Source organism: Sphaerodactylus townsendi, linkage group LG06 (genome assembly GCF_021028975.2).
Source record: "Sphaerodactylus townsendi isolate TG3544 linkage group LG06, MPM_Stown_v2.3, whole genome shotgun sequence".
Classification (NCBI taxonomy): domain Eukaryota; kingdom Metazoa; phylum Chordata; class Lepidosauria; order Squamata; family Sphaerodactylidae; genus Sphaerodactylus; species Sphaerodactylus townsendi.
Window position 1 is genome coordinate 74,723,945 of NC_059430.1, and position 24,786 is coordinate 74,748,730.

General features: G+C 38.7%; 2 protein-coding genes across 6 annotated transcripts in view; one reads left to right on the forward strand and one right to left on the reverse strand.

Annotated features, from left to right (window-relative positions):
* Window positions 1-8,932, forward strand: part of PTPRZ1 (protein tyrosine phosphatase receptor type Z1) — a 130,586-nt gene extending 121,654 nt beyond the window's left edge. For all 5 annotated transcript variants that reach the window (XM_048501314.1, XM_048501315.1, XM_048501316.1 and 2 more), the window contains 7 exons: window positions 662-755; window positions 1,286-1,359; window positions 1,974-2,102; window positions 3,566-3,712; window positions 4,866-5,008; window positions 6,664-6,799; window positions 7,919-8,932. In XM_048501314.1, the coding sequence (XP_048357271.1) occupies window positions 662-755; window positions 1,286-1,359; window positions 1,974-2,102; window positions 3,566-3,712; window positions 4,866-5,008; window positions 6,664-6,799; window positions 7,919-8,059 (864 nt within the window). In that variant the 3' untranslated portion in view covers window positions 8,060-8,932. The remainder of the gene's footprint in view (window positions 1-661; window positions 756-1,285; window positions 1,360-1,973; window positions 2,103-3,565; window positions 3,713-4,865; window positions 5,009-6,663; window positions 6,800-7,918) is intronic.
* Window positions 8,933-14,873: 5,941 nt separating this feature from the next.
* The window catches only part of AASS (aminoadipate-semialdehyde synthase), a 44,021-nt gene continuing 34,108 nt past the window's right edge, over window positions 14,874-24,786 (reverse strand). Inside the window, exons 20-24 of the mRNA XM_048502262.1 lie at window positions 23,713-23,808; window positions 22,774-22,889; window positions 20,875-20,963; window positions 19,573-19,749; window positions 14,874-18,497 (exon numbers count right to left, since the gene is read on the reverse strand). Coding sequence (XP_048358219.1) covers window positions 18,379-18,497; window positions 19,573-19,749; window positions 20,875-20,963; window positions 22,774-22,889; window positions 23,713-23,808 — 597 coding nt within the window. The 3' untranslated portion in view covers window positions 14,874-18,378. The remainder of the gene's footprint in view (window positions 18,498-19,572; window positions 19,750-20,874; window positions 20,964-22,773; window positions 22,890-23,712; window positions 23,809-24,786) is intronic.

Consider the following 24,786-nt stretch of genomic DNA (forward strand, 5'->3'; position numbering starts at 1 on the left):
TTAAACAATGTTTTAACCCATAAGAGAATCTGTCCTCTTATTTCATGATGGCCAAGTATAGTCAGGTGTTTTCGGTGAGGTACCTTAGGAAAAGTGTTTTGAAATTCCAAGAACATAATGTGTATCACATCTCCATTATGCACATGCTTGCTCACTTTCTCAAAGACTTCCAGAAAGTTGATAAAGCAGAACTTTCCTTTGCAGAATTCATGCTTATCTCCCATCAGCAGGTTTTGTTCCTCTATGTGCCCAATAACTATCTTATTTTAGTGATAAGTTACATATAGATGTTGTTCTATCAACAATCTCACATTTGAGATCCCTAAAAGCTCTCAGATGCATGCCATCAGGAACAGGAGCCATATTGGTTTTTAATTTCCCCCAAAGGTCTAACTTCATCTCTTGTCACTTCAATTTAACTCAGTACTTCAAACTCCCTTCCTGAAAACACTGGCTGGGGCATGGATACATGCCCATTATTTTCTACAGCTTGCTAGAGCCTGTGGTCCCTTCTGTTCAGTTCATTAGGGTAGTACATCCACTTAAGAAAGTTGCTACTTCAAAACCCACATTTGTCATAAATTAAGGCAAACCACTGTTTTTCAGTTTCTATCCCATGTCTATAAGTAAACCACATTCTTTTTATTCCTGTTGTCTTCAGCTTCTGAGCCAGGCTAATATACAGCAGTGTGATTATTCAACTGCATTGAAACAGTGTAACAGAGAAAAGAACAGGACCTCATCCATCATTCCTGGTAAGTTTGTTGGAAAAAAGGTTCTTGAGTACAAAATCAAACAGCAGCCAGCTATCTAATAGTATATCATCTTATTCTGATTTGGTCACAATGACCATATGATAGATTGTACTGTTTTCTCTTTCCTCTCACCATTATCCAATTTTAAATGTTATTTTTGCATTGAAGTATAAATGACATAAAATATGTAAAGGAATCAGGAACACCAACAATGAAAGTAGGTGACATTAAATGTCTCACAACGTCTATTTCTTTAAAAAGTAATGGAAAAGTGCATAATAAAACATTCCTTTGCACCTGATTGTTCCCATGCAAGAAAAAAAAATTCAATAGGAAGTCCCATGAAAGCAGCATTTCCTACAAGGTGTAAGGCCATAAAATGAAGATGAAGTGTCAGACCACCTTTCTTAAAATTGAAGATGAAATCCCAGACCACCTTTCTTAGAAAGGTGGAATAAAAATAAGTGACAGGATGTTTGCTGTGCTGAAGGAAGGAAAAAAAGGAATTAGCTCTTATATTTGTTTCACAGTGGAACGATCTAGAGTTGGTATTTCATCATTGTCGGGTGAAGGTACAGACTACATCAATGCCTCCTATATTATGGTAAGTCAAAATAATTTGTCCTAAACCACAATTTAATTTGAATTCATGGCTTCTAGAGATTCCTTGGATTATACTCCATTTGTAGTTTTTCTGTGTGCGTTCAAATATATGAATGAATGAATGAATGAATGAATGAATGAATGAATGAATGAATGAATGAATGAATGAATGAATGAATGAATGAATGAATGAAAGTATATTATTAGGTCAGACTCTTCAGGTGTTCTGCTTATGCTGGAAGCTTCAAAAATCACTCGAAGAATACCAGGTTGAAGATAAGATTCAAGAAACATCATATGGATTCTGCAGATTATCTATGTAAATGAATTAATACTCAAATGTGGAAGATGATCCTGTATATAACAAATATGACTGCATCTCAGGGGGGAGGGTTCTTAGCTTTCTCCCTAAAATAGTAGTTTGCTTTATGTAGGAATATTTCTTCATGAGGAAGTGGTCACCTACAGTCTGTACAATCCAACACTAGGTTTGCTAGACCAGAGTTTTAATTAGGCCAGAGTTTTAATTGAATGAATGGAATAATGTCCTCCTACTATCATTTAATTAAATAATTAAAAACTGATATTGATTCTAAATTGGTATTTACTTTGCAGGGTTATTATCAAAGCAATGAATACATTGTTACCCAGCATCCTCTGCTACATACCATCAAAGATTTCTGGAGAATGATATGGGACCACAATGCTCAGATCATTGTAATGCTTCCAGATAGTCAAAATATGGTAATATTATGCTGTGAGATCAAAATATTTTGTTTTTCACCAGTATTTTTATCTAGGAAAAGTATAAATCTGCAGGATGAAATATATTCTACCATTTGCTTTTCTTATTGGTTCATTTAATAGTCATTTTAATGTCAGGAATATGAAAATAAAATCAATTGCTACTTTTTTCATTAAAAGACTAGTAAAGCATACACAAAGGAATTCTGGATTAAAAATGATTGAATCCAAAAAAATGAGATCTAGGCAATATTTATTTCAGAATAGCTATGGGGTTAGGAGAAACTATTTGATGAACAGGTTGACTTTTAAATATATCAAGATGAACTATTCAATACCAAACTGTGGCCTTATAATAATGTTTCTATCAAATCCCCAATTTAAGGCCTTTTCTACACAAGTCATTTACAACATCTCTTGCTGCCAGGATACTTTTTTGTTGTTGTTTTTTTGTTTTTTTTTGTTTTAAATTCTGCTCATTTCCTCCATTTGGTTCTGGAAACAATTTCCTTAATTTTATGGGGGGGGTCAATTTTCTGAGCCATCTTCCGTTGTAATCATGTTGAAAGGGTCTTTATCTTAACCCCAACAAACATTTGACCCTTATCTACATCCTGTATAGCTGCCCAATCTCCCCTTGGGCCATTTTCTCCTCCCCCTCCATTTTCAAAAGTACTTTTTAAAATTCTCTTTGTCATATCAAACTAGTAACATTGTTACATGATATGTAACATTGAGGCAGAGATACAAAGAAGCAGGATGCATTGGATCAGCTTTGTCAATTTCACATTGCACTAACAATATAACCTTAAAGCAGAGAGAGATTTTGAAGTTCTGGGTGATTGCATCAGAAAAGAACACTGAGACCCTTGGGCAATTGAAAAGAGTACTAGGAATAATAGCTACATTTAATCGGGAACTGCTGCAGATCATGTGTTGATCATGCAGATCAAATTTGGGTGGAAAATGTGGTTCTTTGTGTGTGGGGATGGGCTATATGTTTCTGTTTCTTCAGGTAGTGCATCTGTTCCAGAAGTTGTTTTGGTTTCCATTTTGGGTTGATAGTTCTCAAAAGTAAAAATGGAGGCAAAGACATTTTTGAATTGCTGTTTCAAAATGTATGTGCAATAAGGCTAGAGCACCTGCACAAAAGAAAGAAGGGGAAGAGTTGTTCTTCTGTGTCACAGATGACACCCCATCATCATCAGGTAGAATAATAGTTTTTAGCAGTAGCATGTGAAATAAGTGCTACTGAAGAAGCAAGGGAAAACCCCAAAATGATGGGGGAGGGAAGGTGATTTCACAGACAACATTTCCCACATGGTCAGCTGTGCATGCAGAAAAGGCCAAAATTAAAGCATGTCACACAGACTGTGTTTTATTTGCTTCACAAAATGGCTGCATTTAGCTTTAGTTCTTGGCAAATTTTGCACTTGTTTAGAAGTTTCGTTTTCTTCTTGCAGGCTGAAGATGAATTTGTTTACTGGCCAAACAAAGAGGAGCCTATCAATTGTGAAAGCTTTAAAGTCAGTATGATTTCAGAAGAACATAAGTGTTTGTCCAATGAAGAGAAACTTATAATCCAAGATTTTATTTTAGAAGCTACTCAGGTACTGTTTCTACTCAGTCATAATAAAAATGTACTCTGTTTTGAACTGTAAAGTAAAATACATCAAATCACACAGAGTTAATATTTTGTCACTAATGGAAAATTGTTTATATAAAGAAAGGAATTCAAAACACTGTACTGCACCCATGTGTTTATAAATCTTATTGAAGGTTTGATCCACTGTAGTACCACTATGAAACTGTTGCAGCCCAGTGGCCAAAATAATGAAAAGTAAAGTTAATTCATGTTTCCAGACTCTCCATGTTTGTAACTGCATCTGTTCTGTACCTTTTACAATGCCGACTTAGGCACAGAAACCTCTAAGGCTATTTACTTTAATTGATTTTTAGAAGGGCATAAATTTGTTCAGTATTGCACTTTTATGTACATAACATGAATAGTAAGGCTATGGACACTATTTGTCTCTTATGTTTTAGCACATCCTAGTGCATATGTTGATGTCAACCCCAGGCGCATGCTGTTTCATCACGTGGGGGACTGCTGGTGCTGGCCAGGTCCCCATGCCCAGCCTCTCCTGCAGCATGGTGACTCAAGCCAGCGCCCGGTGGCTCCTTCCATGACAGGGTTCTGCTCACTGGCCAAGTTGTTTGCTGCGGCCTCAGGCCAAATCCCGCCCCACTCAGGGAGGGCAGGAGCCGGCCTACTGCCGCAGCACCCACCCAAGCCGCCCGCCTGGGTTGCCTGTCACCAGTCCCGGCCTGCAGGAAGGCGGGGGGGCAGAACTTGGCAGCAGGTCAGCCCAGGAGCTGGCCTGCCACTGTGGCACCTGTCCAAGCCGCCCCCAAGCCCCACCCTCTCTGATCCTCCCTGCTGACTTCTGTAAGCGGGCTGCTGGGGGTGCATAGGGAGCTGGGCAGGGGGGCGCGGGGAGCCGGTCATGCCTTTGGTTGCCATTTAGGCCCAGTACACCACTGATGTCAACTGAACTACCTGAAGGTGCCATTATGAAGACACAAAATCCTTGATTTGGATTGGCCGTCTGCTATATTCTCATTTAAAGAGATCAGAACACACCCAGCAACTGAATTCTAAACTGATTGAAAGGGGGTAAACAAAAGGGCAGTCAATGCGATTTCTGCCTTGAAAATTATGAGTTAGAGAAGATATTAATTTTGTATTTTTCTTCTTTTTAGGATGACTATGTATTAGAAGTGAGGCATTTTCAGTGTCCTAAGTGGCCAAATCCAGATAGCCCTATTAGCAAAACTTTTGAACTTATAAATGTTATCAGAGAAGAAACGTCCAACAGAGATGGACCCATGATTGTGCATGATGAGTAAGTACTGAAATAGGTGCTGCAGTTGTGTTGCACCATCATATTTGTGCATCCCTCACATACCTACAGGTTGACCCAACACATATTTGCAGGAAACTACAAGCACAATTGAACTTGCCAGTTCATGTAAAAGCTGCATATAGTGGCAGTCTGGAAGGAGAAAATGACCTTGGAAAAGGGTCCCATCCTTGGCCTCCCTGGATTGGAGAAAGGGAGAAAAGACTAGACCAGCCTGTACCATGTGTCCTGAACGCCTTTGCTGTGACTCCTTTGCTGCAGGTGCCTTCTCATTCTCTGTGGACAGGCCAGCCCTCCCCTTACTTGTGCCACCCAGAGCAGGATGGCATTTCCCTCTTATATCATGTATGGGGAAACCCGGCTGGATGCATCTTTCCCTGTTCCAGGTGTCTCCTCCTCCCCACACCACAGGTGAAAGGATGGGCACATCCTTCACCACACTGACTCATAGTAGATTGTGCCTGCCCCATGTGTGGCAAGAAGCCCATTAGGCCACTGAGACAGTGCCTAATTACTTTAATGCCAGATCAGTCCCAGCAGATCTACGCAACATGCTATTAACCATCCCTTTCTGACTCAGATGCTCAGTATTCTCATGTATACATGGATCTCCCTAGAAAGAATGAGGAAGTCATTCTGGCATCTGCTGACCTTTTTTCCCACAACAGATTAGTGAGATAGACTGATTAGAAAGCCCATTCATGCAAGGATGCAGGTTGGCGTTAATGTTGGGAAAAGCTCTATATATGCAGCTGAGTGTATACATTGCAGTTCCCCATTAATTTGCTTACAGCAATTAAAGAACGCTTTGCTCACACAAAAATTTCATTGACTCATCTATTTAGGACTGTACATGTGTGTTTATTGTTGCAAATAGGATCAAATTGTAGGAACATTCCTTTGTGAGTGGATTGGCTTATTTAAAAAACCATTTCAATTCAGCTGACATTAGCTCTTAAATAATATCACAAACTGATACTGATTTTTTAAAAATAGAAATTTCAGTAGCTGGCATCTCAAGAGGCAGGAAGGGAAGGAATAAGAATTTCAGAAAAATTTTAAAATATGCTGCAACTCATACTCAAGAGCATATTGCAAAAATGCAACATGCAGTGTCTGCTTTTTCATATATAGACTTTATCATAACTGTAATTTTATTATTTATAAGTGGTTCCTGTTTATAGAACCAGTGAATTTACCAGAAAGAATAATGTGTGATCTGATTCCCCCAGCTTATCTACAGCAGTGGCGTAGGAGGTTAAGAGCTCGTGTATCTAATCTGGAGGAACCGGATTTGATTCCCAGCTCTGCCGCCTGAGCGGTGGAGGCTTATCTGGGGAATTCAGATTAGCCTGTACACTCCCACACACGCCAGCTGGGTGACCTTGGGCTAGTCACAGCTTCTCAGAGCTCTCTCAGCCCCACCTACCTCACTGGGTGTTTGTTGTGAAGGGGGGAAGGGCAACGAGATTGTAAGCCCCTTTGAGTCTCCTGCAGGAGAGAAAGGGGGGATATAAATCCAAACTCTTCTTCTTCTTCTAACCTTCCTAAATGGCATGTATTAAGAAACATGGTGATCTTCTAAAAGTGTCAAAAAGACCCTTTTGTGTGTATCTCTCTCTTTTACCTTCAAAAAGACACGGAGGAGTAACGGCAGGTACTTTCTGTGCATTAACAACGCTCATGCATCAGCTAGAAAATGAAAACTGCGTAGATGTTTATCACATTGCGAAGATGACAAATTTGATGAGGCCTGGAGTATTCACAGACATAGTAAGTAAACAAGGATCTAGTTCAATGTTCAAAATTCCATTACCTTAAGGCTCAAATGTTTTATGCTTCTTCATCAATGTTGTTAGGATGTTAAAATGTGGATTCTAGAATATTACTGTGTTTTGTGTCAGAATGGTATTATGAAAAATTGGCAGCCTAAAGGATGGAAATATTTGAGCACCCACTCCCAGCTACCAACCCAGACTGTGTACTGCTCATCCTCTTTCCCTGTTCCTTCCAGTTATGCCTGTGTCTAGTAATGAGCTATGCATAATAACCCTTTGGTTTTTATCTTAATGGGAACTTGGCTGTGAGCTGCCTCCCACTTCTTCAGTCCTCTTTCAGTCATAGTAGCCAGCTCAGATTTTTCCTGTATCATCTTGTGCAAACAGAAGTCTTACCAGGGGCTATTGTCATTATACAATCTGATGGAAGAAATAAAGGTGAATCAGTTCACGAAGATTCCACTAGGTGATTCTTTTTGAAATTCAGACAGCTACCCATTGTATGCTTGCTGCTTCCTGTCCATTTCAAAAGCTGGTGAAGTGGACTATAGTCTACAACAACTCATGCTCTTAGGTTATTCTTTTGAGATGATGCAAAGTCTAAATCTGCTCTTTTTTCAAGCAGTCTACCATAGGTTGTTGCACTTGAAACTCATGTCTTTGTTTTAATGCTTCTTTTGTTCTTGGAGATCAAGGATGATTGCACATCTGTGGGGTATACAGTTTTGTTTATGTTAAATCAAGTATGTGATCCTAGTAAATGCCTTAAGTGTATGGAATCATTGTTAAGATAAAGATAAAGAAGCATCAGGAAACTAACAAGTCAATCCACAGTTGAAAGTGAGAATTCACATGTTTCCAAACATTAGTCAAAGTTTTTGATATATGCCAAAAACAATCTAGCTATACATGTTCAACATGTGAAGTAGCCCACAGAACTGATAAATCTGACTTTTTGACATTTTCCCTGCTTTGAGGAGGTTCTTACTCGGTCATATTTTTCAGCTGTCTTTTAAAAAATGCATGATGCATTTTCAGCCTTTGCATATGAAACTCTAGTAATCTAGATCAACTCCACTAATCTTGTGATTTTTTTTACCCCTCCTACTTTTAGGACCAGTACCAGTTTCTGTACAAAACTATCCTCAGTCTCGTTAGTTCCAGGCAAGAAGAAAATCCTTCAGTATCCATAGACAGTAATGGCTCTGCTTTACCAGATGGCAATGCAGCAGAGAGCTTGGAATCATTAGTTTGACTACAACCAGTGTCCAGCATTCAGCGGTTATTCAGAGATGGATTTTTTCAGTATCATTGCTTTCACTTATACAGAAATATGTTGAGAGAACAGAATTACTCAGTTAATTGATTATCTTTTTTATATTTCCCCTACTGGGAAAAAACCCCCACAATTGTTATATAACTTTATTGCTGAACTTATATCTTTAACTATGTGTGCCTTTTTGAAGAAAAAAAATCTTGTTATGTTTGGACTAATTTGATTGAACTTTAATGTATTTCTAAGACTGAAGTTGTGGTCTCTCTTAACTTTGCATTTCTCTGGCTTTATTTTAACTTAAATTTTACCATAACTTTAGTTACTAAGGGTTCTCAACAACACTGTCATTTTTAATATCTACCTTACTTGCTGTTATTTATAGCATTTCTTATGTTTGCTAGAAATATAACTTTTAATATGGTAGACTGTAAATATAATACTGTTATCTGTAATATTCAACATTTTAAGATTTTGGTAGGCATTTAGAATAGTTGATACTTACTGTAAATATTTCTATAGTAATTCGATGGACCAAATTTATATTTATAATTGTAGATTTTTTATATTTTACTACAGAGTCAGTTTTCTAGTTCTGTGTACTTGCATTGTTAAAATGTGGTAGTTCAGTACCTGTTTTTAATTTTAACAAAGATCTTCTGATATTATTATTATGCATCATTTGTGAGTAACCGTATCTCTGCATGCAATTTTGATTTTTGTGAGGAACTGAAAAAATACTTGTTTTGAAATTATACATTTCTACGCGAATAACATCTGTATTCAACATTGTTTAAACTGTTTTTACCAGAGACATTGCAAAAATAAATATCAATATTCCAGTTTGTGACTTAACACTGTGCAAGAAATGCATTAAACTAACATTATACAAGGGTTCTGCTTCAGTTGCAGTAACAGGGGGCAAATAAATGCAGGGAGGTAAGATTCTGCAATTGAATATCTCAACTTCTCTGCAATGCATTCTGGGACAGGTAAAAGAAGGTAGTAATTCATATCTTAAGCTCCATTTTATGAGTTTTCACAAACAAGTGCCTGCATGCTCTTTTTCAGCAAGAGGAATTGCAAAGATCCATTGCAATCAGAAAATGGCATAATCTTAATAAAATCAGGACAGGGAAACCATCAGTGGCACAGAGAAATATTGTCAGAGTAAGCATGTGTTCAATGTTCCAAAATTTTTATTTTTAAAAGGCAAAGGGCTAATCTGAGGAAACAGCACAGATGTATTCATATCTAAAATCAAACAGGAAAGAAGCTCATCAAGGTGACTAGTGGAAAAACTGGGCATATGTACACTAAATTTAATTCATTTTGTAGCATTTGAGGGACCTTGAAAGTGAGCTACCACATATTAGACCCATATTTATTTATTTAAAACATTTTATGCACCTTTTCACCCAAGTAGGATCCACAAGGCAGTAAACATAAAACATGAAAACAATTAAAATACAGTTACAATGATAAAATTCACATATAGCAGTACTATCAGAAGACCATGAATCCAAGTGCTGTACCTATTTCAGAAGTATTTCAAGTTGCATGTGTCACTTGCTCAAAACTGCAGACTATTTCCATTGGGCAAACCACCCTCTTTTATTTGCCTCAAAACAAGCATTGAACATAAGCAGACAACATCATTTTCCCTTTAGACTATTCTTTGGGATATAAATAACACAGAGATGTTTTTATGGCTGCTTCCCTAACCCCATTTCTTAATCTTCTTACTGTCTATTGTTCTTTCCCATCCATAATAATGTGTACAGGATGATTCAGAGACTCAGTATAAGGAAACCCAATTATCTTCCATAAACTAAGCAAACCCCCTATTCTTGATACTAAATTGGTGCATCTTACAATGAAAAGAGATCAGCTCTGTAAAGGGAAATGTAGAGGAAGTTATCAGCTCAGTTTGGCAAAGGTCCTTAAGAATAATAATAGTCCTAAGGACACAACTCCACTGCTTCCAAGAGTCCCTTCCATCAGCATTGCAGTTGTAGTCATCATTACAGCATGCTGACAAACTATTTAAAATATAACTCTTTAGGGTAATCTCTTTATCAAACTATATTCACTCAGGGAGAATGAAGAATTGAAAGCTTCCATAATCTTAAAACTGTGCTGGATTACTCTTTTATAATAAATATGCCTTAGTTCCTACACAAACTGTCTCAGACAAATAGGACATATTCCAATTAATTTGTATCTTAATCCATGCAACAGACTCAGAAGATGTGAGGCTTGCTTATGTAAAACTGGGTCAAATGTGTAAATGATGTTATTCAAGTAACACTGAGCCACATAATACATTTTAACTAGTAATGTCAATTTAAGTCTTGTTTACTGTTTCTATGTTACAAAAAAGGATGATTTTAAAAAACTTGACAATAGGCTATCCTTGTCAGGATGCACACAATAAGACAGCCTTCAGCCTAAATTACCGTTTGCTGCAGAAGTTAAAATGTCAACTGTATTTCATTTTGCAAAGCTCCTGACACTCCAGTAACACATTTCACCTTAATACATGAGACTCAAAACACTGTCTTCATTTATTTCTATTACAAAGAACAGTGGAAGAAAGCGTTGGAAATATTGTACCGATACTTGTCAACATGGGGGGGGGGGGACACTTTAATATTTCAGCCTGAAGAAGGGCTAACTCAGCCACCTTATGAAGTGGCTTTATCTCACAGCTGCCACTTATGCTTCTTGCTTAGATAAGTTGACCCTGGCTGTTTCTTTCTGACAGCGTAACTCTTGCAGAGTCTGAATAAAAATGTCTACTGGAGTGGGACAAAAGGAAGCTTGACGGAACAATGGCAGTTTTACATTCAAGGCAAGGCTACAATTTCATGAACAAAAAATGAATTAGTATTGTCATAACTCACAAATATGTCTCAGATGAAGCAAGGAAGGAGAAAGGGTCATTCTCCTCTTGACTGGGGTCTGTGAGCCTCACGTGAGATTTTTGAGAGTTTTCCACAATCTTTTTGCAGCTCAGGGTAGGCTTCTGGGTCTCTGCAAAACAGTGCTCCCCTTTTGTCCCTCCCCTCCTTGCTTGGACCCTGATTTCAGCCAATATTTTGCTGTATTTTTCATGTAATTCTACAATATTCTATTAATAATCACAATAATATGTTAATTATCTCACTCTTAAAGTGATCTACCCAGGACTCGTGATACAGCTAATATGCAAATATGTGAACGCCCATGCTAGTATAAAACACAAACAAATAAATAGCAATGAAGTAAGGTATTTTTATTTAGTATCAAATGGACAGCAGCAAAAGCACTGGATTTCTTTAAACTTAGCACCTGCATATTCACTAATCCCACATTAGAAATCAATTCAGTAATTCAAAAGTATTCTGAAATAGAAAACAGTTACACAAAGACTTTGAATGATTCACAATCTGGCAATACACTTTACATCATTCTAAACTGAAGTATTAACATTTGTAAAAGAAAAGCTTCAAAAAGGAGGGATCTTTTTATTTATCTGAGTAGCTGTGAAAAAGAGGCATAAATGGGAATGGAGATAGAGTTTGGTTTTTAAATCAAAACCATTTGGAGTCAACGATGTCCAAGACCTCAAAAGAATCACTTTTGACAAGAATGAAACATTTAGACAACACTCACAAGCAAAACGTTTTTCAATTGCCATCAGTGAGAATGAAGGTATAAAAGTCATGGTTATTTTGATGGCAGTATGCCAACAACTCCCTCTAGGATCACCTCACAGAAATGTACTGCTGCAGGGAATGGAGTTTTCACCTCTGACTTAGATGTTACATTTTCAAAGACAGAATAGAGACAGAAAAGAACTGAATTAAAAACTGCAAATAAGGTAATTTTGGCCTGATGCCAAAAAGACAATTACTGATTTTGTCAACTTGGGCATGTATCAATGGCAGCATGTGCAGCACTAGCAACTTGGTGACCCAAACCCATTGGGTCCAGCTACCAAGCTGTTGTTTGGGGGGAGCTAACATTCTGTCTGTAACTGACTAGTAGGCAATTGTTCCAAACACCTTCTGGGTGGAACCCATAAAAGAACTTGCTGGCAGCCAAAGCCACACCATGAGCATGGAGGGCCAGCGCTGCCACTTCTTTTGTTTTGTGTGTAAGCCAGCTTTGCTAACCTAATGTACAGGATAAAGTAAGAAGATTCACAGCCGTGAGCAGAGCAGCTGTGAGACTCTGTGGAATATAGAGGAAGTTGTGTAATTAATACCTAAGGATAGACATCTCTGATTCCAATGGGTGTACGTTTTTGACTGAAAATTGAGCTGTGAAGATCCAAAATGGGATGACACATTTAAGTGACTTTCTCTGAACAAGCTTTCTGATTGCAGTCAACTCTCTTGTCCACCTGTAGCAGTGTTTAAAGTAGCCTGAACTATTAAGGATTAATTGAACAACTATGAGTTAGATATTTGCAAACGAGCAGAGTTGAATAGATTAGCAAAATTAAGGGAAGACTTTATTTTGGTGTTATTAACACACACACACACACACACACACACACTGATGACATAGTAGAGGTTTTGCTGAAGTGCATCCCCCAAAAGTAAGGCATAGCAAAGTTTTTGTTTGGAAGCGTGCCCGTCGAACAGAACACCAGAGCATGCAGCTGTGGAGAGGAAAAATAAGACATCCCCTGAAAATACGACATAGCGCATCTTTGGGAGCAAAAATTAATATAAGACACTGTCTTATTTTCAGGGAAACATGGTATATGGCATAGGATATACCACCACCCCCATTTATTTATTTCTCCTCCCTCTTTCTTTCCTTACCCCTCTTGTTTTGTTTTTTCCTCTGGAGCACATCAGGGCAAAAAATCTGGTCCCGATGCACTTCCTCCTTGCCGCGTGCTTAGAGAGGAAGTGCATCAGGGCAAGATTTTTTGTCCCGAAATGCTTCCTCTTGCCCTGCCTGTGCTTCTTGCTTTCCCCATGTGCACTTCTGGCACAACTTTTGCACCAGAGCAGGGCAGGGTGGGACAAAGATGGCTGCAGGTAATTGGTCAAGAAGACCTTCAAAATTATTGCAACATAAATATGGGGAAAAATTATAAACTTTTGAGAGATTTAAGAAGGTCATTAAGAAAAAGTAGATGAAACTGAACATAAATAGACTTTAAATTTATATAATTTGATAAGAGACTGAAGCAGATTGAAAGTAACTAGATAAACAGGAGAACTGAGTACAATCAGGAATTAAATGGTGAGTCAGATTAGAGTAGAAGTCTGCAACCTGTGGCTCTCCAGATGTTCATGGACTACAACTCCCATCAGCCCCTGCCAGCATGGCCAATTGGCTGTGCTGGCAGGGGCTGATGGGAATTGTAGTCCATGAACATCTGGAGAGCCACAGGTTGCAGACCCGAGATAGAGGGAGCCTCTAGAGTGCAGGAAAAAGATTTTAGGGATCAAGAAAATGATATGAAAGAACTCTTAGATAAAGTAGAGAGCACTGATAATTTCTAAAGGAGACTGATATATAAGAAAACTTACCTAAAAATTAGAAAGGCTTAATTTTAAAATCTTTTTGGAGGAATTTTGTGGGCTGTTTAGGGTCTGAACATACTGAGGTTATAAGATTAGACACTGAGTTCATAGTGAATAACAAAATAACCACAAAGAGAAACATTCCAAGAGATATTCTGATCCAGTTGAATGATATGCATATGAGAGATTTTATACCTGCAACTATTAGCAGTAACCCCAAACTGAACATAGATGGAGCAGATATTAAGGTATATTCGGACAAATCAGTAATAACAATAAAGGAATGAAGCAACTCATATTTTCTAACTAAATATCTGATCAAACCTCATATTCCTAAGAGACAGGGTTTCCCCTTCTGTTTACTAATTAATGTTGTGCTGATAGGTCTACTTTAGACCAGTGTTACACTAGCCCACCTGGCTGAAAATTATGGTGGTGGGAAGAAACTCTTTGCAGCTTTCCTAGATTAAAAGGATACTTTGAAGTCTATTCCAAAAAAAATTATGTGGGAAAAATTGAATAAGACCTCAGCAGATAAGAACTAATAAGACAGCTTTAATTAGAAGACAATCAGTAGTTATGGACAATAAATGGTGGGGCTCTCAATTAAAAGAACTAAATTAAGTATAATAGGAAAGTAGACAGATGTTAATATCGTAGATATGTTTGTCTTTTGTGTAGCTGTGTCTGCCGTCAAATCTCATCTGACTTATGGCTACCCAGCAAGGGGGTTTCAAGGCCATTGAAAAGCAGAGGTGGTTCGCCCCCTTCTCTGAAGAGTCTTTCTTAGCAGTCTTTTTCAAGTACCAACGCTGCTTAGCTTCCAACATATTGTGAAATCGGGCTACACCATGCTGCTGCCTTCCTATTTATGTAGTTATTGGTAGTACTTTAATTGATACATTACAAAACTCTTGCTTGCTTATTCTATCGTCTGTTTTCAGTAAAGACAATCTCTATTAAATTGTTTTCTGTTGATATAAGTTGATTGAACAACAAACATAAGAGATGGAAGGATTATACTGTCTGTTTTCAAGAAGAGAAGAAGAGGAGTTTGGATTTATATCCCCCCTTTCTCTCCTGTAGGAGACTCAAAGAGGCTTACAATCTCCTTGCCCTTCCCCCCTCACAACAAACACCCTGTGAGGTAGGTGGGGCTGAGAGAGCTCCGAAAAGCTGTGACTAGCCCAAGGTCACCCAGCTGGCGTGTGTGGGAGTGCACAGGCTAATATGAATCCCCCAGATAAGCCTCCACAACTCAAGCGGCAGAGCTGGGAATCAAACCCGGTTCCTCCAGATCAGAGAGCACCTGCTCTTAGCCACTACTCTTAGCCACTACGCCACTGCTGCTTCAAGAAACACATATTAAGAATGGACAGGAGAGACTATGAAAGGAAGTATGTAGAGACATAAATTTTTATGCAGCAGCAGAAAACAAAACTAAAGGGTTCATGATAGCATTTGATAGAAAATTGCCATTAGGTATAGCTGTGACTAAGCATGATGGGAGAAAGATACATTTTTGTAAAGGGTCATATATATATATATATATGGCACTTCACATTGGGTTTAATATATATGCAATCAATGAGAAACAAAAGGCATTTTATGGGCAAATGCTGCAAGATCTTGAGGAATGAATAGAAGGAGAATTAACAGTGGTTGAAGATTTCAGTGCTTTCTAGATCCACATGGGATGGCAACTTGCAAGATGAAGAAGAAAAGTGATAGCCAAAATTCAGAAGTCACGTGAAATCTAAAATGCTAACACAACAATCAAAAGATAAAGACTCCTAATGATAAAGGACACTACAGGTGTTTGCACTGAGATCATTGCTGTGTTACCGTTTTTGTTACATTTGTCATTCTGCAGGGGAAGAATGTGGTTGCATATTTCTGAACCCTTTCCACACAGGCAGAATACAGTGCCCCTGGGGTGGCAAAACCACCATCCCTGGGGAAGCGTTCACAGCAGCCCCTGGAGGTCGGAGGGCAGCGTGGGTGGGTCCCTGCAGCCCTCCAGAGCGACGCTGGACAGGCAGGTCAGCGGAGGCAACGGACAAGAGGTGGCGCCTCTCCAGTGTGGCGGATCTGCAGGGCTGCTCGCATGCTGCCATGCAAGCAGTCCATGAGCCTCCACCAGCATAATTTATGCTGGTGAAAGTGCGTTTCCATTGCCGTGTGGAAACAGCCCAGGGCTGATTTTTTGATATATAGCACTTTTCAGTTATTTTTAATTGTATTTTTAATTCATTTGTAGGGTATTATGGAAAAAAGTTTTTTTGTGGAGGCAACTGGCACATTAACATTGTCTCCACGATACTATAGTAAAAAGTCTCCATCCTTACAAAGGCAACTTACTATATCAACATTGCTTCCAAGCTGAAGCAATGCATTAAATGTATTTTTATTTTGAATTTGAAAACATTCAGTAGGAAAATATTTTTATTTCTTTATGTTTGTCTACTGTAATGCAGAGCAGCCTTGGTTCTTTGTTTCGTATTCTAGCAATGACGTTAATGACCATTGAATACTTGGTCAAAACACATTTGGTGATACATTTCTAATTTGTTTTAGTTGCACATTTCTACTTTGTTTTAGTATTTATACATAGAGACACCTTGTATCCATTTTTCATATTTATCCATGTTACATGTTTATATATGGTCTTTCTCTGCAACATTTTATTTCTTGGTTTTGATCTTTGTTGCAATTGTTCCTTTTTTACCACTCTATTCAAGTTTGGTCATGGAATCAGGTAAGGCAAAGGATGGTAAATAATCCTTTGATAAAATTCCTGTACCAGCAGATCCAAATCTTTATTTGTGTTAGGAGCAAAGTCTGTTATATAGAACCTGATTGCAACTTTTATGTAACCTGATTGATCTGTGCTCTGATTGATATGTAAAGGACCTTTCTCTCTTCCTTTCCTTGTTTATTGCTTTGACACGGATCATAGATAATGACCCTGACAAGTCTCTCTGCCTCAGGGGAAACATAATGTGTTTGTTGGCAGGTGGGGAGGCAAGGCAGGTGGCTGTATCTATCCCTATCATGGCCTTGGCTTCAAACAACTATTTTCACATTTTCTCTGGGAAATTGGGAGGGGGGACTGGGCAAGGATAAAGGAGTCCAGGAAAGATTGAGCAGAACTAGCTTTCTCAAGCTAGGTACTTACTGCCTTTCAATAAACATTACTGATCAAGAATCCAGAGTCCATTCATTGGCTACAGGCCTGAGGCCTAACATTAAGGCAGTTTTCCTGAATCCCCGCAGGTATTTCCATTCCTATAGTTATGGATGGACAAGCAGGCAGGTTGGATTCCAGCAATGGTGAGGACGGCAACTTTGTACTGGGTCTGGGGTGATCGGATATTATGGCTCAAGGGAGAGGGCCCCCAATGAGATGCCCTGTTCTCACGAGAACAGTTCGGCACGAGGTCACCCCATCCAACTTATACCCCTGGTATGCATTGTGTATCAGCTGCCTTACCCTGCCTCTTCAGAATCCAGCACAGGTGTTGAACTTTGCTTCTCAGGACTATTCCTCTTCAGGACAGGTAACTTTTACCCACATAAACCTCAATCTATTCCAAACCTTATCCTTCCTCTCTTTCTAAATCTTAGAATTCTCCAATATTCTCGTGTGTGTGTGTGTGTGTGTGTGTGTGTGTGTGTGTGTGTGTGTGTTACCCAATTGCATGCCTGTAAGTTTATTACTTTTGTTTCTAAATAAAATTTGTTGAACTTTACTCTGTGGTCTCCAGCAGATTTCTAGTGGTGAACATTCTTGGTATAAACCTTGTACACTGACTCGGTTTCCCGCTCTTGCAAAGCAAGAGCTGCCTCACTATTGCCCTACTCTAAAAAGGACAGACCCTACCATTTCAGGTAACAGTATCATGCTTATTCATCAGATAACTATTCCCAAGGATTCCACCATAAAGAGACTACCTCCAAAAAAATAAATAATGAAAGGATCAAAAGTTGCCTCATATATATTCTTACAAAAAGTAATTATCAAATCACTTATTCTGAAAATGTCTCACTGACTTTAATAGGAAGTCATCAGAATAAGCAGTTTGAGGTACTCTATATATATCATAAGTTAGTGAACAAAGCCGGGGGAGACATCCCAATTTGGCATCAAAAGGAACATATTACAGTTTGCTTCTTCCCTTGTCACATTTTAAAGACCAATCCACCACTGAAAAGCAAGAACATAAGAAAGAGCTGCTGGATCAGACCAGAGTCCATCTAGTCCAGTACTCTGCTACTCGCAGTGGCCCACCAGATGCCTTTGGGAGCTCACATGTAGGATGTGAAAGCAACATTTAAAAAAATACAATATTGCAACATTTTAAAAATACAATTAAATGTTTTGGCACTGGCAGAACAAGTTCACTTAAAAAGGATTTCTCTTTTGAAGACAAATACTGCTCCAGATTATGACTGAATGATGGTGAGGATGATGACAACAACTTATTGCCCACCTAAAATATTAGGTGGATACCTTTGTAAATACTTTTTCAAAGGTATGGGGCACATCCATCAGGAAGCTCTTTTACACAACCTTTTTCAATTCCATTGGAACTGCACTAGAACTATACAAATTAGGAGCAGCTGAGTATTTTCTATTCATACCAGTGGGGCTTGTCAGAAGAGCCCTGCAGTCAGACACGCCTATGGACAACTTGCTTTCGGTTATGCATAGAAAGCTAGATACAGAAAGTAAACCCTTCCCCACCAAAAAAAATACAAAAATGTTATTTATTGCTTGATAACACTCTGGGTACTGTATACAATGCCTTCAGCTTGAACTCGTTCCAGGATCGGTCCATATATATTCTTTGTCATTGGGATAACCATGCCTTTGGTGTTAATTTCCCCTGGAAGGCAAAGTGATAAATCAATGTCTATTGGATTCATACTGACAAAAGAAAAGATTCAAGTTTTATCTCACAGAACTGTTTGGAATAGTGCTGGGGAATAGGAGCACAGAAGCCCCTAGCAATCACATTTAAAAGACAAATTCACGACTGAAAAGCAAAGCTTTGTACTATTGCAAATTACTACACAATGTATAGAATCATCTCCTGAGCCTTGGCTTCAGGTGCCCCCACTTTCTGAGTCTAGGCATGTGACTTTCTAAGTCATGACACCAAGATTATTGAATTCCCTCCCCAGGAACATGCCGCTGCCTTTCTATCACTGTCTTCCACAAGTGGTTGTAGATTTTTTTTGTTCTGACTGGAATTCCTGCCTTACATATTAATTTGTTGCTTTGAATTTTAAATATAAACAAGTGGGAGGCTCATGAGACTCAAAGGGCAGAATACCATCTCCCCCCTTTGTGGATCCAAGCCCCAACTATTTACCTCAAGCCCTCCACCACTAAGGCAGTCAGAATCTGGAGCCACTCCAAGCATCTGTCGCCAAAGTGGATTCCTGCAGCAGCATTTCAAAAGGTAAGAGTGTTCTCTATACTTGCACAGAAAATGCTTTTTTATTTGAGGGGGATTCAAAACCCTCCAATTAAAAAATATATCATTTTTTCCTGCAGGCTTAGGATGTCCCCAATGTTAGAATAAATATCTGTGGGGGGGCGGGGTAATTGTGGCCGCAATCCATAGATTTCAATATCCGCAGATGGGGCCCACACTTGGGAATTAAATATACAAATTCTAGTTCTGATTTACCTGTTTTTACAATATATTTTTCTAATGCTTGCTCTAAATGTTAGCTTCCTTTGTAGCTCTGATTAGGAAGAAATATGGGATTATAAATAAACAAATAATAAACTGAAGAAATGTACTGATTCATAACAACAAATGTACTGATTCATAACAACTTTCCAAGACCTTTTTGGAAAGGTCTTGAATCACCTATGACTGAAAACATCAGTCACCTCCTCATCATTAGATTATCCTGACAAAACATAGGAAGAACCTTGTACATACATACCATCAAGCACCATCTTTGCTGCAATGGCAGTAGGATACCCTACAGTTTTAGCCATTGCAGAATATCCTTTAGCATCACCATACACCACCAGATTGATGTTTTTTTCTTCCAAATGACCAGAGGGATGCCTGATTCCTATTTCATTTCTCATAACAATCATATCTCGCTCTCCAATGCCTAATAAAAAGACACAGAAAGCTGTATGTCTTTTCTTTAATGCAGGAAATAATTGCAAGATGCAAGTTTGATGACAAGAGGTAAAAACAGGTCCTCTTGCATTTTGCTTCTGGTTTCAAATGAAATTCATCTTATCCCTCTGAAACAAAGAATGTTCATGCTATGTGGTGGGAAGTGCCATCAACTTGAAACAAACTTATGGTGACCCCATAGGTTTTTCAAGGTATGAGATGCCCAGAGGCAGGTGTTGGCATGAGAGGTGGTTTGCCAACACCTGTTTCTGTGCAGCAGTCCTAGACTTCCTTGGTGGCTTCTCATGCAAGTACTAACTAGTGCTGACCTTGCTTAGCTACTGAAATTTGATGAGATCTTCATGTTATAACAACATATAAATGGTCCAATTGCTTCAACACTCTTGATGGTGACCAACCAGGTATAACAAGGAGTCTCACAAGATAGAATAGAAGTATCCATCTCTATCACCAAAATCTGATAGTCATACAAATACTGCCATGGAATGTGGAGGTATAGTTCTGTTTTACTGGCACTAGATCATGCTCCATTAACTAAACTTTGTATATATGGTAAATAGTTACCCATTCATTTCATTTTTTACAGTTTCTAGATCAGTCTTTACAGTCCTGCTGGTCCCAGAGGAAACAGCAACACACAAAAGAAGTGAGCCAATGGATCTGAGACCCAAAATGTTTGATGACATCAAAATTAATTGTAGCCTGTAGCCAGATTGAGTCTAAGTTGATTTCAGCTAAATGTAGGCGCATTTTCTGAAAAACCATATAATACCATATTAGGTCGCACAAAAATAACGCCAAAACTGAAAGCTTTCAAATTACAGAAAACTTGCGAACTATCAGAATCTTGAAGCAAAAAGACCATAATTGATTAAGAGGAGCTAGAGACACTAATGGGGTGTGTATTGAGTTATCTGAACAGTTTGCCTGGGGGACAAAATAGTCAAGACAAGCCCTACCCATGAACCTTCCAGTAACAAACTGGCAACATATTGGCAAGGAAGTCTACTTAAGCCTTCTTGCTCCCTGTGAACAGGAAAGACAACAAGACACTTTAATCCACCAATCCATACACAAACAGTATTTCACATACCAAAAGACAGCTTGGCCTCCATGTGTTTGGCTAGGGCACCCACTATACTGTCTGCTCTTGGAACAGGCTCATCTCCAAGCAATCCCAACCTGAAGTAGTGCAATAAAATGAAGATACTTGCCTGAACAAGCTTATTACACATTTAAGATAACTACACCATACTTCATAGAAATGTAATTATTCTCATTGTTTCAGATAGGAAACAGGGGTGCATAGTCAGAGAGGCTCGCTGGGTGATCCCTAATGTAACTCTACTGCTACAATTAGAAACAAGAGGAAAGAAACAAAAACAGACAACTACTTCACCTAGCAGTTAGTCCCATCCAGAAAAATGTTATACCTATACTACATTTATGTGGTTAAGTTCCTTGACTTTATTTCTAGGGCAGCTATTGGTGGTACTGAACATACATCTCTATCCCTTAAAGGCCTCTGGGCTCAGATTGGCCAGATAATAGTCTATCTCAGGAACTGACAGCATGTCTTTATGTCACTCAGTTAGATGCTTATACTCTGGAATTTAAGAAGTAAGTATTTCAAAGCCATTTAAGCCCAAGATATTCTCTTAAACAGATATTTCACATTAACTTCTGTTGCTACATTCTTCCCTTGGTAATGTTTTTCCACCTATCTTACACCCAGTATCCTCAATTTATATTAAATTCCCCTAGAACCGTGGTGGCGAACCTTTGGCACTCCAGATGTTATGGACTACAATTCCCATCAGCCCCTTCCAGCATGGCCAATTGGCCATGCTGGCAGGAGCTGATGGGAATTGTAGTCCATAACATCTGGAGTGCCAAAGGTTCGCCACCACTGCCCTAGAAGTAGGACCAACCACTTACTTCTTACATTTAGTACACATTACATAAGGACTAAGGCAGTGTTGGGATTCAAATAATTTAGCAACCGGTTCTGGTGGTGAGATTCAAATAAATTAACAACTGGTTGTTTACAAGCACCATTTTAACAACCAGTTCTGCTGAAATAATGCAAACCTGCTGAATCCCACCAATGACCATAACTTTGGTTTTTTTAAATCATTCCGTGATAAATTCTGACACTAACACTAAACAGAAATATGAAACTGACCATAGCCCTACTCCAAGTATTTGCCCAGAGGTGAACCTAACCCAAACCAGAACCCGAGTTCCTGCCCTAGCTTTAACCCTAACCCTAACTTATGTTTTTGGGGAAAAATATTAATCATAAATTGTTACCTGAATCTTAACGCTAACCCCAAACCTGACAATGACTATGGTCCCAGTCCTAGTCTCCGTCCTAGAAATCAATGCAACCCTAACCCAAATCTGAGCCCCTACCCCAGCCTTAACCCTAACCCTAACTTGGTTTTTAAAAATAATTTATTCTGTAATAAATTGTCACCCAAACCCTAACTCTGACCCAAAACCTGACACGGACCGTAGCACTAGTCCTAGTCCATGGCCTAGAATGCAATGTAACCCTAACCCGGATCCAATCCCCTGCTCTAACCCTAACCAGTGTTGGGATTCAAATAATTTAGCAACCGGTTCTGGTGGTGAGATTCAAATAATTTAATAACTGGTTGTTTACAAGCACCATTTTAACAACCGGTTCTGCCAAAGTGGTGCAAACCTGCTGAATCCCACCACTAGACTAAGGTTAATGTATGCATTGACTAATATAGGATTCAAACTAGCTAAAAACTTACACAGAAACTTGTTTGGACACCTAAAATCATTTTTTCACATCAAATCTTCAGGTTAAGGAAAGTTTTAATGAACCTGGAGTAGGCAGAGGGAACATCTATTTTCCATAAACTTAATTGGCAGTTTGGTTATGCACTGTGTATCTAAATACTGAAGAGAGAACTTATGGATCTGTATGTAGAGAATGGTTGCTCATGCAGTCACATACCATTCTAATGCTTCCAGCTGCCTTTCATTCTTGTCCAATTTATTGCAGATGACTTCTCGAAGATCATTCAATTTTACAGATGGCTTCAGCCCCAGAAGCTTGCACATCAGTTCTTGCTAGGTATGAGAAAACCACCGTTAACAAGACTTGACTTTCTGAAAGCACTGAAGCCCTAGAAAAACTATAGGTAAAGAAAGAAGTTTGCAGGATTTCAAAGAGCTAGAAAGCTAATGATAACCTTAGTGAGAAAAAGCTAAACAGAATAATGATAACAAGTTACTGGAAACAGGATCTAACACCATCTTTGATGTCTTTGAAACATAAAATTTTGAGTAAGATAAAATTGATCGGAGGGGAGCATCTCTGGCAATGGAGTATTGCATGGAAAGAAAAACGTGAAAAACTGTGATTGCCCTTTCCAATATACTGGAACACCATGGTGCTTTCAGAAAATGTACAGGAAGTAGTTTTTTACTATGAGTCATACCGTCATTTCCAATAGAGAAAATAGGGAAGAAGGTTCATTTTTGATCACTGAGAAGGCTATGCCAGGGTTTGCGGGACCTCTTAGACACAAACCCCATGGGACAGGGACTACAGTGAGGAGGGGAAATCAGGTGAGCAGAAAAGATGGTAAGATCAAACACTGTGATCTTTTAATGTCTTAATTAAATAATAATAATTTGCTTTTGGTCTCAGAGAAATATTTTTCATTCCCTTGAGTGTTTTCATATCTGAAGTCACTTGTTGGATGTATTTCTTATTTTACTCATTTTTCTTCACAACTGTCTGTATTTATAGGGGTCTTTTCAAATTATATAAATGATAAATGATAGGTGTACATGACCAGATACAATGGAAATGGAAGTGTAATATAACTCGAGCCTCAGCAGCAACCTCATGAGGCTATTCTCTTGGATCCAAGAAAGAAACACTCACCCATTTTATGGAAGGTGCTGCTACACTCAGCATAGGGCATGGTTCTGTGTTTATCAGTCCCAATTTTACAAAACTTCCTACAGCTTTAGAAAAACCCTGGAAGAAGAGAAGAAAAAGGTCATGACATCCACTTGCAGTGAAATTCACAATTTAATTACCCATTAATTAAATGGACCTCCCTTTTGGCTATCCTAACTTTATTGGTTATCAACTTCAGAGTGCTCCAAGCCATAGTGAAATCAACCAACATGGCGTCTTCTGTATTCCAACTTCTGTGTGTATGTATGCATATTTAATTTATATACCGCCCTTCCCCGAAAGGCTCAGGGTGGTGCACAACAACAGGAACCACATCAGAAGTATAACATCACATATCAGCAATAAACATGGCAACAATAACATAGGATCAATAAACCTCAAAGTAATAAATATAACATCATAAATATAACATCACAACATAACATCATAGCAGCAATAAACATGGCATTATAAACATAACATTAAACTATAAACTATAAACAATATTCATAACAACTACAGAGTCAACATAGATGGATAATAAGGTCTGCAAGACGCCTCATACAGCTCAATCAACATACTGCTTCTTGTGAAAGGACTACAAATCCCACCAAAGCAACCAACAGCATTGTTCTCCCCCTCCCTTTCGCCTTAACAACAACCCAGTGAGGGAGGGCAGGCTGGGAGAGGCAGCAAGCTCTCATGGCAAATGGCAGATTCAATTCCAGGTGTCCCAGATCCTAATCTCACATTGAAGTTCCTACTCCACCCGGGCTGTCTTGTGAAAACTGCACTGGACAGGACAGTGTAAACATCAAGGACAAATGCCCGTGCGGGCTGTGAGAGCACAGAAACAGAGAGGCGCCAACAGCTGTAAACCTGTCTTGGCTCCACACCTTCTCAAGGCATTCTCACTATGCTTTTCTTCTGTACAGTCAAATCCACAGCGAGCAGAAAGTTACCAGCAAAGAATCCAAAAAAATTCACATTCCTAAATAAGAACATATTGCCCACCCAATCCAATTCTTGTAACTTATACCAGGTTCTTCACAGTTG